The sequence below is a fragment of the Gadus macrocephalus genome, chromosome 9 (genome assembly GCF_031168955.1).
Source record: "Gadus macrocephalus chromosome 9, ASM3116895v1".
NCBI lineage: Eukaryota > Metazoa > Chordata > Actinopteri > Gadiformes > Gadidae > Gadus > Gadus macrocephalus.
In genome coordinates, this window is record NC_082390.1 from 8,970,627 (window position 1) to 8,987,671 (window position 17,045).

The 17,045-nt window shown below is 47.9% G+C and overlaps 2 protein-coding genes across 4 annotated transcripts; both read right to left on the reverse strand.

Annotated features, from left to right (window-relative positions):
• Positions 1-619: 619 nt before the first annotated feature.
• Positions 620-3,780, reverse strand: LOC132465021 (ubiquitin-associated protein 1-like). 2 transcript variants are annotated; one of them, XM_060061691.1, is made up of 6 exons: positions 3,391-3,780; positions 3,112-3,281; positions 2,170-2,853; positions 1,747-1,917; positions 1,166-1,267; positions 620-1,072 (listed from the first exon to the last, which is right to left on the reverse strand). In XM_060061691.1, the coding sequence occupies exons 2-6, from the start codon at positions 3,241-3,243 to the stop codon at positions 938-940; spliced, it is 1,224 nt and encodes a 407-aa protein (XP_059917674.1). In that variant the 5' UTR covers positions 3,244-3,281; positions 3,391-3,780; the 3' UTR covers positions 620-937. The 2 variants fall into 2 exon arrangements, with proteins under 2 accessions (XP_059917674.1, XP_059917672.1); XM_060061689.1 differs by having other exon boundaries at positions 3,112-3,780.
• Positions 3,781-4,000: 220 nt separating this feature from the next.
• LOC132465000 (ATP-dependent Clp protease ATP-binding subunit clpX-like, mitochondrial) lies at positions 4,001-15,250 on the reverse strand. Of its 2 annotated transcripts, XM_060061657.1 has the most exons (15): positions 14,949-15,250; positions 14,344-14,420; positions 13,692-13,852; positions 13,264-13,378; positions 12,782-12,936; positions 12,192-12,351; positions 11,499-11,540; positions 10,694-10,870; positions 10,191-10,355; positions 9,090-9,178; positions 8,353-8,517; positions 6,918-7,217; positions 6,339-6,431; positions 5,655-5,761; positions 4,001-5,293 (listed from the first exon to the last, which is right to left on the reverse strand). In XM_060061657.1, the coding sequence occupies exons 2-15, from the start codon at positions 14,396-14,398 to the stop codon at positions 5,203-5,205; spliced, it is 1,875 nt and encodes a 624-aa protein (XP_059917640.1). In that variant the 5' UTR covers positions 14,399-14,420; positions 14,949-15,250; the 3' UTR covers positions 4,001-5,202. The 2 variants fall into 2 exon arrangements, with proteins under 2 accessions (XP_059917640.1, XP_059917641.1); XM_060061658.1 differs by lacking the exon at positions 11,499-11,540 and having other exon boundaries at positions 14,949-15,249.
• Between the last annotated feature and the right edge of the window lie 1,795 nt (positions 15,251-17,045).

Consider the following 17,045-nt stretch of genomic DNA (forward strand, 5'->3'; position numbering starts at 1 on the left):
CTACTTTCGTTCTGCAACTCGGGACGTTTGTGGTGCGTTCATATCGCTGAAAATTATGGGGAAAACATTTTCGCGATAATGTATGTTTGTGCATATCATAAATAAAAGCCAAAGGATGGTAGGTGATAGGCATCAAGGAAACAAAGGCTTGCAAACTTGAAACTGATCCTACTAAGTTTTGTTTAGTAGCTGTTTCCTAAGTGCACATGAAACGTCGCTGTCGTGAACACGCGTCGTGAGCGTCATCACTGGCGAGCCGTCTCTTTATAACCAGGAGATTGAACGCGCCTTTAATCACACCATTATAACTTAGATTATAAGCAAAGTCAGACCTTTATTTATCTCCCAGTCATGTTACAATATTTGAATATATCTGTAATACTAGACCCCCCATAAACGTATTGTGTGGTTGCTGTTCCCATCCTAAATATTCTGATACTGACCCCATTACAGGGTGGTCCTGACCTATATGTCTGGTAAAGATGTCCTGCAACGTAGAGGGGACCCAGTCAGTGTCTAGTGTTCAGCACAATACACACAATAACATCCCTACACAAAGACATTGTGGTTTATAAAGTGTAAAGTGTGCACGTCAACTGGACATCCATGAAGAATTAAAGCAGGTGTTCATCATTCCCTTTATTTCAAGATTTCAAGATGAAACAAAAAGTTTATCGCAATTATCACGAGCTTGGTACACATCAACACCTCTAAAATTTGACTATTAGTCAGGAACAATCAAAATCCCTATTTCTAGTCAAAATGTCGAAACAGTAAGCATTTAACATTCATTAAGAGTTTTACATTTAAAATTACTCACATTCACATTTACATTTAGAGCATTTAGCAACTTGGTATACTCTCAGAATTCCGAGTGGGACCGACCAAAAGGGGTCGTTCCTTCGTGAAATGCTGCAAGAAAGCAGGGAGATTTGTGTTAGGCTGTGTGAGTCATGAGCTCCTCCAGAGCCCTCTCACGGTTGTTCTCGTGGACCAGGAGAACCGCTTTGATAGCGCTCTGCTGGAAGCCCATCTCCTGGAACTGGGTCAGGACTCTCAGGAACTCGGAAGCCTGAGGAGCAGAAGCAGAAGTTAAAACTTGGGTTGGGTCAAAACTTGTGCTGGAAGGACATGTTGTCTTTGGCGTGGAGGACCCTGTCCTCACCTTGCTCTCAGAGTTCTGGAACATCTCCAGGGCCTCCTCTACCTGGGACTCCTCGTATCCCAACTCACACAGATGACTGGTGGCCCCCAGGTAACTCAGGATCTGCAGAAGTACAGAAGGAACATAGAATATATGTAAATGGTAAATGGACTGCATTTATGCAGCGCTTTTCTAACCCTTGACCACTCAAAGCGCGGCCATTCACCAATTCATGCACAAATTCACAAACCAACGGCGGTGTCAACCATGCAGGGCGACAGCCAGCTTGTCGGGAGCAGTCAGGGTGAGGTGTCTCGCTCAGGGACACCTCAACACTCAGCTAGGAGGAGCCGGTCAACCTGCTCTACCTCCTGTGCCACATGCCGCCCATGTGGCAGATGGAATGCATATTCTTTATATTTTTCTATATCCTGTAGAAGAATATATATATATTTATATAAGAATAAGAATATTCTTATATAACCTTTATAAGAATGTAGGGACATGAGGAACATACAAGTTTGAAGTAACGTGAACGATGTAAACATTAGTTTAATGAGTCTAGTTTAGAAGAGGACCAGACCACCGGAGATGTAGCCTACCTGCTCGGGGTTCCGGTAGGCCGTCTTCTGCAGGGCCAGGATGGCCTTGCGTAGCGGGAAGCCTTTCCTTGTGACGGCCCCCAGCAGCTCTCGCTCGTCCTCGCTGAGGGCCGACAGCAGCTCCTCGGAATGGTCGAAGGAAACCTCGCGGGGTCCCACCACTCTCAGGGTCTGGAGAAGGACAAGGCATCGGGTTGATCAGTAAGATGACGCGAAAGAGAGGGATGATACAACGGAAGGGACATGAGAGGCAGCTGAGCTCATCTTCTGCCTGTGTGTGTGTGTGTGTGTGTGTGTGTGTGTGTGTGTGTGTGTGTGTGTGTGTGTTTCGCTGCGTATGTGTCTTTGTCTCTGCGTGTGTGTCTTTCTCTGTGTGTGTATGTGTGTGTGTGTGTCTCTGCGTGTGTGTGTGAGTGTACTGACCTTCTGCCTGTGGCTCTTGACTGTCGATCCCGCGGAGGACGGCCTCGGCTGCTGGGGCCTGACCTGAGAGCCGCAGACGGACTGCGCTCCGCCGCCGGCTGCGTACTTCTTGTTCACGGAGCCCAGGGAGGCCTGCTTCTTCCTGCAGTGCTTCCCCCCTGGACAGGGGGGGCTGCCGTGCAGGCTCTGCTCCAGCGACGGCTGTCTGCGGCCGCTGGAGGCAGACAGAGGCCGGGCCTGGCCCTGGTGCTTACAGTGCGGCGCAGAGGAGCCGGCGTGGAGCTCCCTGAATCTGGGGGGCGTGTCCTTTGGGGAACAGCTGCTGGAGCGCTCTCTGACCGCAAAGCGGCGGACCCCGTCGTCGGTGGACGAGCCCTCGTCGTCCTCCGAGTACCCGGCCTCGTCGTCGGGGTTGAGGACGCGGAAGCGGGCCGTGCGGGGGTGCAGGCGCCGGATGTCTGCGGCGTTCAGGCTGTGGCTCCGGGGCCGAGGGCCTTGGTCCCGCTGGTCGCTCCTCCTCGGACCGGCCCAGGAGCCCTCCTGAAGGCCGCTGAACATCATGGAGAACGGAGGGCAGGACGGAGGCTTGGGGAGCCTCTGCACCAGGGAGGCGGGCCATGCTTCTCTTCTTTGATAGCCAGGCTCGTAGCCAATCAGCACCCGGCGTTCAAGGGCAAAGTCGTACTGGGAACAAATCAACCAGCGAGTGAATAGTGGGTTAGTTAATTGACAGTCTAGTCCCTCAAAATCATCACCTTATGAGGTATTGAACTGACAAACATGACCTCAATGCGAAGGCTGTGGGATGAATCCTAAATAAAAGGTCACCCTAGTTAACCCACAGATGAACAAACACTGGTAGACCGTTATCAGACTCCCTTTCTAATGGAAGCAGAGATGAAATGAGGCTAAGCCGGCAGAACCAGTGGGGTCATGTCTGACCTTGGTGTCTCGCAGTATCTGACGGCAATCGGGGACTGGGAAGTCTGGCTTCCCTGCCGGTGCAAGCTGGCTCCGAGTCTCCCCCAGTGAGCCGGCGGGCGTCTGAAACGAAACGCCTTCCAGACTGTTCATCGTTAGGAATACGCTGCCTCAACGAACCGGTCCTCAGTCTGCATGAGAGGAGCAGGACAGCCAAGCTAAAATCACCTCAGCACATCACAGCAAAAGGTCTCATTCTAGCAAGGAACACTTGTGATTATGTGTTGAATGAGCACGCACCTTTGAGTGAGTCCTGAAGTTGTCGTCCGCAGCATGACATGTGGAGACCGAGTAATGCGTACACATTATCTCATGGGATTAATCTCTCCAATCGCTAAGCCCCTAACCCCTCATGAGCACTTGTTTACCTCACCAAGTGTGTTCCTCTTCACACCAAAATCAGTGTTGAGCAGCCTTCATATTTACGTTGATATAAAGGGGAATCATAAAAACATTGATTTATTAATTAGAAATGTAAACTTCTTTGGGAATTCTCATGAGTTAATCATCAGCAGGCTCTCTAACATTGGATGCAAGGGAATGCAGAGGGACTCATTGAAACAGACAGCATCCCTGAGATTGTGAAACTGCAATGGATGCACACCTCCAGGACCATTAACCGAGCTCTGGAGATTGTTTCTTTCTGTTTTACTGTGTGTTGCCTGCATGGACAAGACCAAATCAAATTCCTAGTATCTGTATACATGGCGAATTAAGTTGAATTGAATGACGGCTCTGGAGCAGAACAGCGCCTTTGGTGTCTAATGTTCGACACTATACTCTTGTCTTGAGTGTGTTATTGGGTTTGCACACGAACATATCACTTTGCTTCAACAGAAGGAAACCAGTGTGCTGTACATAGATATACATTTTATTTATATATTTAAACAATCACATCAATTTAGGAGTCACAACCTTGTGTCGCACAGCTTCCGTTGACGACTCTTGAAATTAAATGAGTGAAAGTAACATCGCTAAATCAAACAGGCAAACCTAATTCATCTTACTGTATAGTATGATCGCGGTGCGCTTCGAGGGCATCCCGGTAGAGTGGTGGTGGAGGAGGAGGTGGAGGGGTACTTTTGATTAAAGGCTTTATCACAGGACATGTAGAAGCACAATTTATAGCATGGCATTACATCGTTAAGATTAGCTGAAATTACTGGAGGGACAAAAACATAACCGCTCTGATTCCGCTCCTCACACTGCTCCGAGAGACTGGAGGGGTATTCTACCAACTAAAAATATCACAGGTGGTCGTTTAAAAAGGGCACCTCGAAATCCACCTGGACTGCTGCTGTGTGCCCGTGAGGACCTAGGAGTGACTGAGTCCTTAAGTTCCACGGCTGCTAATCTGAAGTGTGTGCTGCGTCAACACTTTCAGCCAAACATTCTTATAAATTATGCTATTATGAGACACCTCTTTGAAACGGTGGACGTGAAGAATCATCGACAGTATCATTGTGCTTGTGGAATATGATGACGCGCTTATGAATGATGCGAGCATCACCTGTATTCTGTAACATGACGACAACATGAGCACTCACAAAGGCCCTGTTCTGAAGAGCACAGTATGACCCAGTGATGTCTGTGTGTTTGATCCCCTTGCCATATCACCAGGATAGTCCTCTAGCTACTAAATCCGTCTCAATATTGATAAAAATGTTGTTATCCCCTGGAAAGATAAAAATTTTAAACAACCTGGCTAAGATTGAAAGTGTACTACGAGGGCCACCTCAGCAGTCAAACCTCTTTACCAAAAGAAAAATATAATTAACGTTTAAACGCACAGGACCTGAAAGGGTTGTTACGTTCTGAAGACCATGTTCAATGTGACACACGGCTCCTCTTCCATGAGTCAGCAGCTTTCCTTTTCAATTCGGTTTCTCCCCACACACACCCACACACACACACACACACACACACACACACAAACGCACACGCAGCCCAGCCATTGAAACGTGGGGGCCGGCTGGAGATGGTTTCCTTCCATGGGGGGTGGAGGGGGGGGGGGGCGGGGGGTGGAGGGCGATCAGGTCAGGGGGGAGGGGATCAGTTGTTAGCCGCGTCGGCCTGCCGGGGCCAGTTCTCCTCCTCAATGCCCGAGTCGTACTCCTCCTCTGTGGACTCCTTCACCGGGGCTCTAATACACACACACACAAACACACACGTCAGGCTAGGCACGCGTGTTCAAAGAGTGTTGTGTGTTTGTGTTTGTCTCTCTCAGTGTGTGTGTGTGTGTGTGTGTGTGTGTGTGTGTGTGTGTGTGTGTGTGTGTATGTGTGTGTGTTTGTCTCTCTGAGTGTGTGTGTGTGTTTATGTGTGTGTGTTTGTCTCTCTCAGTGTGTGTGTGTGTGTGTGTGTGTGTGTGTGTGTGTCTCTCTCTCAGTGTGTGTGTGCGTGTGCGTGTGCATGTGTGCGTGCGTGTGTATCTCAGTCTGTCTGTCTGTGTCTGTCACTCTCTCAGTCTGTCTGTCTCTTAGCGTCTGTCTGTCTGTACTGACCTGGTGTATCTGGGCTCTGTCTTGCCTTGGACCACGTCTCTGCTCAGCTCCACAGCCATGATGTCTGAGCAGGGTACCTCGAACATGGGCTCCAGCAGCAGCTTCTCCTGCAGAACCAGAGGAAACATGTCATGGTGGAGTCAGCCCACTGCCCCCTGAACTAATACGAACCGTGTCTGATGCCTTCTGGGAAAGTCACATCAGATGTTTGATGATAATAAAAAGACAATAGACGGATTTGCCTAGCCAGCTGGCCATACCAACTGGTTGGCTTCTATAGCCATGTTCCCTTCATCCCAATCTAAGCCGTACTGCCATCGGGTCTAAGAGCAGTGTTGCCAGATTGGGCCCGATTTCACACCCAATCAGATTGGGTGTAAAATCTGGCCAAATCTGGCAACACAGATCGCTCTAGGGCAAAACGGAGGCACTTTTTGCATTTCATTCACACACTTTAATATCCTGTTAAGTACTGGCACAGGGCCACTTGATAATTGATCCTGTATACACTGTTACTCCTGTTTGTCCTTACTTTAGCATCTCTTTTTGTTTTCCTCAGCACTATTTACTGTTTTTATTGCATTGTCTTATATACTGTGTCTTCCACTGCTGCTGTAACACTTACTCCAACTCTGGTGAGATTAATAAAGTTTCATTGTGATGGATCGTTACAGTTCATCTCACCATGATGGACCTCAGGCCGCGGGCGCCCGTTTTCCTCTCCAGGGCCAGCCGCGCGATGGCCTGCAGAGCGCCTGTGGTCACGTTGAGTTCACACTGAGTTCAAACACAACAGACACCAACGTCACCCACGGGCCACCAGAGGGCTCATGTCTCGGGATCACACACCGAGCAAATTCCAATCACAAACACGTGTGTGTGTGTGTGTGTGTGTGTGTGTGTGTGTGTGTGTGTGTGTGTGTGTGTGTGTGTGTGTGTGTGTGTGTGTGTGTGTGTGTGTGTGTGTGTGTGTGTGTGTGTGTGTGTGTGTGTGTGTGTGTGTGTGTGTGTGTGTCCATCATGACCCCCAATGCACTCCTGATCATCCCTGGAAGGTGGGATTCCCCGCCCTGCGTTTTCTTCCTCGCTAATAAAGGGGGTTTTCTCTAGAGCACGCTCGTCTTGAGCAGTCAAGGTGAGGCGTCTCGCTCAGGGACACCTCGACACTCAGCTAGGAGGAGCCGGGGATCGAACTAGCAACCTTCCTCCCGATACAAAGGCCCGTTAGGCTCTTGGCTTGGTGGGAGCTGCGGCGGGGCTGACCTTGTCCATGCTGAACAGCGCCTGGTACTGCGGCACCACGGCGTTGCGCGGCTCCGTCAGGATGCGGACCAGCGTCTCCTCGTCCAGGCTGTGCAGCGGCACCACCACGGGCAGCCGGCCCACGAACTCGGGGATCATCCCGAACTCGATGAGGTCGCGGGCCTCCACGATCTTCAGCAGGCGGTCCTTCTCCTCGATCTCCGCCACGGCGTCCGTGTCCCCGCTGGTGTTGGCCAGGTCGGCCGCCGCCGCTGCCCGCCGCCCCTGGGCCATGTTGGAGGGCGTGCCGAAGCCAAGGTACTGTCAAGTTTGGAGGGGTTTAAACTACGTTAGTCTTCAAGACAGGGTTACTCTTTTGATTCAAAGATTTATTACTGGAGTAGTTAAGGTTATAATAATGGTAATAATGGTATCAATACCGTTATCGGTATTATACTGACTAAAATGCAGTATCGGGTATAGGCGATCTGATACCATCACATGACATAGCTCCTTGACTTCACAGGCAGCGAACTTCATAAACACTACGGTGTTATGCTGCATTCGTTAACGGTCCGAGGTGGAAAGTCGGAATGGGAAACGCGTCATCAGACTCTGACCTACTTGTCATCGAGCTACCAAGTCGGAGAAACACGGATGCTCAAGCTTATCTGCAATAATACACATTTATTTAAAAAATGGTGGATTATAAATGTAAATGAATGATGAGAACCGTTCAATTAGAACAAGTGCTGTTCTTAGTTATAATGCTAAATGCTTTATCGATATATTTCCGGTATCGGCCGATACACAGGTTCAGATATCGGAAATGAAAAATGGTATGGGAACATCTCTAATGCCGCTTTTCCACCGCACATGTAGCTCGACTCGACACGACTCGACACGACACGACTCGACACGGTAGCAACACGGGTGCTTTTCCACCGCAAATAGTACCTCCTGGACGTGGGCGGGGTCGGCTGCGCGAAAGGGCCGTGACGTATTTGTGTACGCGACGCAAACAACACATACGCAACCCACACATGGACAGAACCCACATAACAACAATGGAGGACATCGATCACATTACTATTATTAGCCGGCATGTTGAAGAAGTTGGAGAAGTGGAACATGTTGGCTGCGGCGCTGCTATGGATGTTACCAGCATGGTTGCCATGTCGCTCTCGTGACTTCGTCACACTCTCTGGCCAATCAGTCGCCGGCCGTCTGCCGACGTCACCTTTTAGCATCGGCTCAGCTCGCTTGGTACCTAGAGCGAGTAGGTACTAGAAAAAGCAGCCACTTCAGGTACCAGATACCATGGTACCGCGGTGGAAACGCAAAAAATGCGAGCTGAGTCGAGTCGTGTCGAGTCGTGTCGAGCTGGTACCATGCAGTGGAAAAGCGGCATAAAAGACACCGGGTGGGTCAGTGGGGCCGGTGACGCGACCCTCACCTTCTCGTTCTTCCTCCTGCTGATGATCCGGTCCAGACCGTTGAAGGCTCCTGAGGCAACAAAGAGAATGTTGGTGGTGTCCACCTGCACCGTCTCGCCCCTCAGCTTCCTGGAGTTCTTCTCCGGCACGTTGACGATGGTCCCTTCCAGCAGTTTCAGCAGGCCCTGGAATGGAGCACAAGACATCAAATGAGTTGAACGTGTAACCTCGACACGGAGCGTTTAAAACGGTTACTAGAGTCACGTTCCCAATGTTGGATAGCCATTTAAATTTAGTAGACGTGTTTATCCAAAGCAACTTGCAATAAGTACTTTTTGTCAGAAGAAAGAGCAACAATAATATATGGCTGACAGTAAAGTAAGGATGTTCATAGAACCAAGTGCCACGCTCTAACAATCACTGTGTGAGAGTGAGCGGTAGGGCTGCTCGATTATGGAAAAAATCATAATCAGGATTATTTTGGTCAATATTGAAATCACGATTATTCAAACGATTATTTTTGAGTTTGAAAACATAATGTATATATTCAGCATGTCTCTCCCTAAAACACTTAGTAACTGAAATTTTGCCTTAAAAAAATACACAATGGTCAAAAAGAAAAGGTTCAAATCTAAAATAATGTACAGATATGTATCCAGCTGTTCTGGAATACTTTTGACGCTAAAATCGAAATCGAGATCGAAATTCGATCAATCGCCCAGCCCTAGTGAGGCGTGGTCCAACGCTAAATGCTGACCTGCTGGACCCCCTCTCCGCCCACGTCTCGGAGCTGATGGATCCCGGGAACACTGCCGATCTTATCCACCTCGTCCAGGAACACGATACCTGTCAACAGACCGGTCACAGCAGCCATCGTTAAACATGGTCCGGACTTCAGTTAAAGGGACGGTAGAATCTTGTCCTGTCCCCAAACTGGTCACACATTTACATTTGGCGGACGCTTTTGTCCAAAGCGACTTACATCGATTAAATACACACATTCACACACGATGGCGGAGTCAACCATGGAAGGCGACAGCCAGCTCGTTGGGAGCAGTTAGGGTGAGGTGTCTTGCTCAGGGACACCTCGACACACAGCATGGAGGAGCCAGGGATCGAACTTGCAACCTTCCTGAGTTAGGCTGACCCCAGCCTGGGACGGAGTCGTGACTGTGGCCACTTTAAATTTTTAATCAGGCGTTCCAAAAAAAACCTAGGCACTGCAGCATTTGTCGGGTTACTCTGTTGAGTTGCTTTGGACTGCCATAGAGACATACATCTTTATGCACTTGCAACCATTTCTTTCAGCACCTCTCCCAAACCCTAACCCACTTTTATTAATTGGGTCGGATCATGTTAAGCCTGAATTCTCATTTAATCTCACTGCGTCACCATTCACAACCGTTAAGTCGTTTAGCCAAAGTAGGCTACTCAATATATTTGGCATCTTGCCTTTAGGTAGACTGTTAATGTGGTTTGAAATGGGGGTGTGAACCCAGAACACTGGCATGGGAGACTAATGTTCCCTTCCCTCATCGCCATACCAACCGGGCCCTCAGAGTTAATCAATGATCTGTAGCTCTGTGAAGCCCTTTGACGACCCGCATCTATAGAACGCAGTTCAACATTAAAAGATTTACACACCTACACATTACAAAATAAACTCACAGAAAAATGTAAATGACAAAAAGAGTGAGAACAGACGGACCTGTGTGTGTGTGTGTGTGTGCGTGCGTGCGTGCGTGCGTGCGTGCGTGCGTGCGTGCGTGTGCGTGTGCGTGTGTGTGCGTGCGTGCGGGACTCTTTAGAGTGCAGCTGAGTGATGCGACAGGTGAACCACCCCAGAGTCCAGACCCACCTTGCTGGGCCTTCTCCACTGAATAGTTGGCGTCTTGGAGCAGCTTAGCGATGACGGACTCGATGTCTTCCCCCACATAGCCGGCCTGGGTCAGGGTGGTGCAGTCACAGATTGCGAAGGGGACGTCCAGGCACTTCGCCAGGGTCTGGGCCAGCAATGTTTTCCCTTCAGAAATAATAAAATAGGAAACAACAGGCCAGAGTGTCAATATAAATACATGGTTAATGATAAATGGTAAACGGACTGCATTTATGTCATGCTTTTCTAACCAGTGTCCAGTCAAAGTGCTTTACAAATCTGATTCACATTCACACACCGACGGCGTAGTCAGGCAGGGCGACAGCTAGCTCATCGGGAGCAGTCAAGATGAGTCATTGGGAGCATGTCGCTGTAAGGACTTGGTCAAGGAGCTGACTAAAGAGTGAATACCCACAATCCTCTTTCAAAGAAAGGGTTCATTGTGCAAGGACCCACGTGTGGCGCAATGTTGACACAACACTGACCTGACCCAGTGGGGCCCAGCAGCACGATGTTGCTCTTCTCCAGTCTGATCTCGGCGTTGGTGGAGTCCAGCACGTCTCCGCCCCTCCTCTCCTGCTGGGTCTGCTGGCTCCCCGGCTGCTGCATGGACGCTCCCAGGGCGTTGCCATGGGGACTGATCCCGGCGATCTGCAGCAGTTCTGAATCCAGAAAATCGGTTTTAGGTTTTGCAGGACTGCAAAACAACTTGGGTATTATATTGAATCATTTCTACACATCGATCTGAAAGTAAACAGTGACGAAATTAACAGAATAACCATCATCACATTCTGATTGTTATGTGTTCAAATGCGAACCAAACAAGAAGTGAGTCTCGTCTATAAATACACCGTCCCCTTCTCAGAAAAGGGTGGAGTTACTGCGTGAAGTGGGCTGGAGTGGGAGCACGGAGGGAAAGAGGGCAATCTAGGTCACCAGGCCAACCTATCTCATTGTCTGGTTTCGCGATGAACACACTTTTACCGCATACATGCGGATCGAGCTTTTGTTAATATTGAGGAATTGTTTCCGGGCTGTGAAGGACCAGGCGATAAGAAAATGCTTTTGTCTTCAATTTTGTCTCCGAATAATTTTCGGGAAATAAACGAGAACCGATGGGAGAAAGCGACACAAAAGACGAACTGGAGATATCCACAGCTGGACTCATGTTTGGTTTGATTTGGCATTTGTGCGGCAGGGGATGGGGGAGTGGGGGGGAACATCAACAACACTGACTGTTGCTCTAACAGCTAACAATACCAAGAACGGTGAGAAAGACCATGGACTTACTTGTGAATCTGTACTCATCCTCTCGTCTTCTCATCTCTAGCTCTAAGGGGAGACGATGAAAGCTCTCAAAAATCAATATTATCATTACATTTATATCTTATCATATAGTCCCGTGAAAGACTTCAACTCAAATGTATAGGAAATGTCACATGTCCATTGCACAAATGCCAAATCATTGATGCAATTTTGCAAATATGCAATATTGCATCACTTTTTGCAAGTAATTAAAAGTTCTCACTTATTAAAACTTGCTAAATGAATCATCCATCGTTAGGACGGGTGTCCTGTCCTCCCTCATCTTGACTGCTGAGGTGACCCTTGACAACCATAAAAAACACCAAGCTAACTTTTTTAAATAGCTCTTGGCATTTGTGTAGCAGAGCGTGGGAGCGAGAATGAACACATATTCACCAGAGTGCCTAACTCTAGAGATGTTCTGATACCTTTTTCCTTCCCGATACCGATTCCGAATGTGTGATGTTCTTTGCCTCTTTAATAAAGGAGCTAGTCATGTGATGGTATCGGATCTGAGCGAGACGCGTATTCGCCAATACTGCATATTAGGCTGTATCAGAGGAATCCCTGATACTGGTATCGGTATTGGTACAACTCTACCTAACTCCATACAGTGGAAAGCACAAACAGCCACCCAACAAGGTGTACATGTGGACAAAAGTACACAGTGTTACTAACCCCTGGGCGTCAGGGAGGCCTGCTTCTCCACCTCGGCCGGCTGGCGGCTCCCGGCTGGGATGTTGTTGTAGATGCGTTTGTAGTGGTTGTAGACCGCCACCGCCAGCACCTTCTTAGCGTAGGACTGGCCCACCACGTATTTGTCCAGGTAGGCATAAATCTGAGGGGAAGACAATGCGATAAAACATTTTTACTTACATCCGCTATATTCAACCTGAGAGGTTGAGTATATATTTACATTTAGCAGACGCTTTTATCCAAAGCAAATTACAATAAGTACATTTGTCAGAAGAAAGAGAAACGACAATATATGGCTGTCGGTACGGTATGGATGCTCATAGAAGCAAGTGCCAAGCACTAACAATCACTAGGTTAACCCATTCCCCGTATACATAAAAGATATCTAGGATAAGATTCTAATGATGCTAAGTACTATTTTTAAGGGCAAGGACGACAACATACGATAAGTGCGTACGTTAAGGACCAGGATGTACAACATATGATAAGTGTTTATGAGTATTGTGGGGGGATAAGGGAGGATATGCAGAATATAGTGGATGGGTGGTGGCTTTCTGCTGGTCTCCCCGTACCTTCTTAGGGGGAGGGGGTGGTTTCTGGGAGAAGGCCAGTTTGACGGCTTCAGCAGCAGACTCTGGCTCCTTGTTCAGACCCTTCTTGGAGTCCGTCTCAGAGAGAACCACGAAGAAGTGGTGGCATTTCTCACACTTGACGAACCGTGTTGATGCTGTGAACATAAGGAGAACCACATGATGTCACTCAAATGAGTGGATGGAATCATTCCCCGGTCAAGACATGGAAATGGATCAACTGATTATGTCAGCCTCTCATGTTTATGTGTGTTAAAGTTGGCAACACGTACCTTAGTCATTATATTATAAACATTGTCGGTCTGTATCAACGCTATTTTGCACCGAACAAATCATGAAAAAAACTAAATGATTGAATACCATTCAAATTGGGCCACACGGTCAAATCATACAAAACTTTTTTTTTTTTTTTGGTGTCACGGTATCGGTATCACACACACGTACACACACACACAAATACTTACAAACAAAGGTCTCTACATGAGTGCAGGGGTCTCCACACTTGGGGCAACGCAGTTGGCTACCTCCTTTACCGGAGCCTCCAGACCCGGACAGGCGTTTCCCCTCACCGACACTTTTCTGTTTAACCATAGAAAAACAGGTATAACAATGCACCTGTAAGTCTGCAAGTCGAAACAGAAGAGTTGTTTCGATACCGATACCAGTGTCGGAAAAGTGCTATCAGTGGTCACAATGCTAGATGCTGTATCGGTAGCTACTTGTTATTGGCCGATACTCAAGTTCAGGAGTCGGTATCGGGAAGATTTTTATTTATTTTTATCTGACATTTCTAGGAAACGGCACCCTGGTCGTGGAAACAGAACCCTGGGTGTGGAATACCGTGGCTCTATACAAAAGCCTTCAGCAGGCGCTTTAAGGGTTCTGGCTGTACCTTTCCCCCATCGCCGGCTCCATCCTTGCTGGTCCCGTCTTTAGCAGCGTAGCAGACGGCGGCCTCGGAGAATGACCTCACCAGGACGTTAGGGGCCAGGTGAGTCTCACGGGGGCTGTGTTTACTCAGAGAGAACAGCTGAATGCGGGAACATGACAAACCTGAAACAGAGGCAGTTTGGTCGCCCTTTTAGTTCAGGAAGGGCTGACAGCGATGTTTAATGATTGTATGTCACTGCATATCTTGTTTTCTGGGGGAAAACACTGATTAACAGGTCATAGCTAAAGTTTAACCTTGTTTACTTGATATATTATGGCCATGTCTCATTTGTTCGTTTTGAATATAATTAACACAATCATCACAAATGAATCCCAACGTTAAAGACACTAAAACCTCGACTGAGTATCTCAGGTGATTTGTTTACATTAATAACATGTTACAGATGGTTACAGAAAACATCCCGTTAACAATGCTAGGCTACAACAACTTTTATCTGATAACCTTCAACTTGTAGTAAATTGGTGCAGCTTATTCCTTTCCCATACGCAATACAAACAACATATTCGCACACTAAACCATCCCATAGAGCTCCAACCCTCTGTCCTGCTGATAGCACAGGACACATAACGTTGTAAACACACGCGTCTCTCACCCCGATGCGCAGAATTCAGGAACAGCCTCGCCGCCGAAGCACACGGGCAGGACATCACGCCGCTGGAGACTTTGTACCTGCACCAAAACGCATCACCATTATAAAAAACCTATCATCGTCGTGAGGATGATAACATCCAGACAATAGGATCCGTAGGGGCCGATGGGCTGAGGTTGGCCACCAATCAACAGCCTACCGTCTATGTCAACACTGAGGAAATGTGCATTTCCAAACCAACAGAAAGTCTTTTCAGTTTCGGATTACAATATAAGTGTCCATAGGTCCAGCTTTCTCTTTCATAACAACAGAGAGAGAGAGAGTTTGTGTGCGTGTGCGTGTGTGTGTGTGTGTGTGTGTGTGTGTGTGTGTGTGTGTGTGTGTCAACGAATGGGTGTAGGTGTTTGGGGTGGCGCAAGGCCGAGACCAGGGCCAGCAGCTCGGGTACTGGGGGACCCAGTCCCAGTGGACCAGTCCAAGTCCCAGTGGACCCAGCATCCAGCTGTCATTAACCCGTAGAGGACACTAGGTTCAGTTGCGGATACATACGTTATGAAACACGGTTCCATATGCACAGCAAAGCAAACAGACCACCCGGCCATACTCACAGGGACGACGAATCCGCACACCTTGACACCGTTCGCCCGATTCCGCAAAGTCACTTTTATCTGTTATTCAACTTGTGCCCGACGCATTAAAAGATCGACATATCACACGAAATGGGGGTACTTCGAGCCTCTCGAGTGGACCAACACACGCTGCCCCCCCCTCCGGACGACTGTTACAGAGGTGATATAACGAGCTGTTATGAAGTAGGTCAGCTAACGTTACACAAACTAGCGTTATCTGCTGGGCCGTGGTTACGTAGGGAGCCTAGCCTAGCTTAGCCTAGCATCTCAGGGGCCGTACGTTGCGTCATGACGTAGCGTCATGACGCAATGTTGATCTGCTGAGCTAGTGTAGTACCATTCTCTGGTAGTTCGTAGTGAAACTTAGCTAGCTAGCTTTGGCAGCTGGGACATGGATAGGTAGCGAAACATAGCTATATAGCTAGCGTTGGCTTCTGGGCTGTGAATACTTGGTGAAACTTCGCTAGCCAGTCTAGCAGCCCGGCTAGCTAGATTAGCATCCCGGGGCCTTACGTCATGGCGTAGAGAGGGACGTGACCCCCTGCCTCTGTTGTGTGTTCCTGCAATACCGGAGGCTGCAGTTCCAGGATCCGTATTAGGTTAGACAAGTTTTTTATTTATTTATATATATATAGGTTTAAGTACTAGTTTAGGTACTTTTTTTTTTATTTATTAATTATTATTAATTCACCATCTTAGGAAAAATCGCTTCCCGAAAAACAAGGGTCCTAGAACGACGGTCCTGGAACGGCAGCCTCCGGGGTTGAAGGGACATGTGAAGAGCTTATGAACAACTGTGTTTACTGTTTATGTAACTTCGGATGAGTTCCTAGCGGGTCATTTGAATGAGTGGAAATTGCTCTCCACTTGGCTTACTACTTTTTTATAAACTTTTAGCCATCATACTTATCTCCCTCCCTCCCCCGTTTAGTATGTTATTCTCGTATACTTGTATACGTTTTTCTTAGGCTAGTTCGCGCATTTATCTCTTCTAATGCGTGGTCCTCTTGATATTATAAATCAGTCCTGTTTTAAAGCGTATGCACATCATCAAAAGCAGGAAGGGCGATGTTCTGCGTGCGCATGCACGCAAAGGAGGTCAGGATCTGGAACCCAACCAACCAGTTGTACCACCCCTGAAGCAGTATCACACACTGTGCTGAGATTCAGTATCTCAGGCACCAATGGTACTTGAGATACTGAATCTTGGGTAGTAGGTAGCCATCCTGGGTAGTGTTCCTACAAAGCTCTTGCCTTTGGTCATATGCACAGAGCTGAAATCAATTTACATTTTTGGTGCGTCAATTTGTTTGAAATGACATGACATTTATTTTGTTGCATGTATGATTAATGAACAATACACACAATGAAGAAATGCTTACACACAATGAAGAAAGAGTACACTTTTCTCTCTCTCATTCACTCACTCCCACACACACACACACACACACACACACACACACACACACACACACACACACACACACACACACACACACACACACACACACACACACGTTGTCTTTTTCACTGATCCAAGCACTAATACAAAAATGTGAAGTAACTTGTAATTTGAGTAACTTTGTAACAAAGTACTTTTTTACTCTTACTCAAATAGGTTTTCCAATTGGAATACTGCCCATCTCAGGACATGCAGATGGACACACAGTGGCCTCTGGATCACCAACTAATGTCACAGGTCGGCCACAGTGTGTGAGGCTGCAGAGCGACGTGTCGGACATAATAGTGTGCAGCACCTCTGTCTAACACTCAACCCCGCAGTCTGATACTGCTTAACAGTGCTGCCCCCTGCAGGACAGTTTTCGGATGACTCTACGATTGTTGGCTGTATGAGTAGGATGCCGAGTACAGAGTGTGGTGGACAGTTTTGTGTAGTGGTTTGAACCAAATCATCTGTAACTCAACCTCACATAGACTAAGTAGTCTTTGGTGGATTGTATGAAGCAATGGACCTGTCTGAACCCAGTCAGCATCCGGGGAAAAGAGGTGGACATTGTTGAGGTATACAAATTCCTGGGCGGCCATATAGACAGAAACGGTGCATGATTGAATATC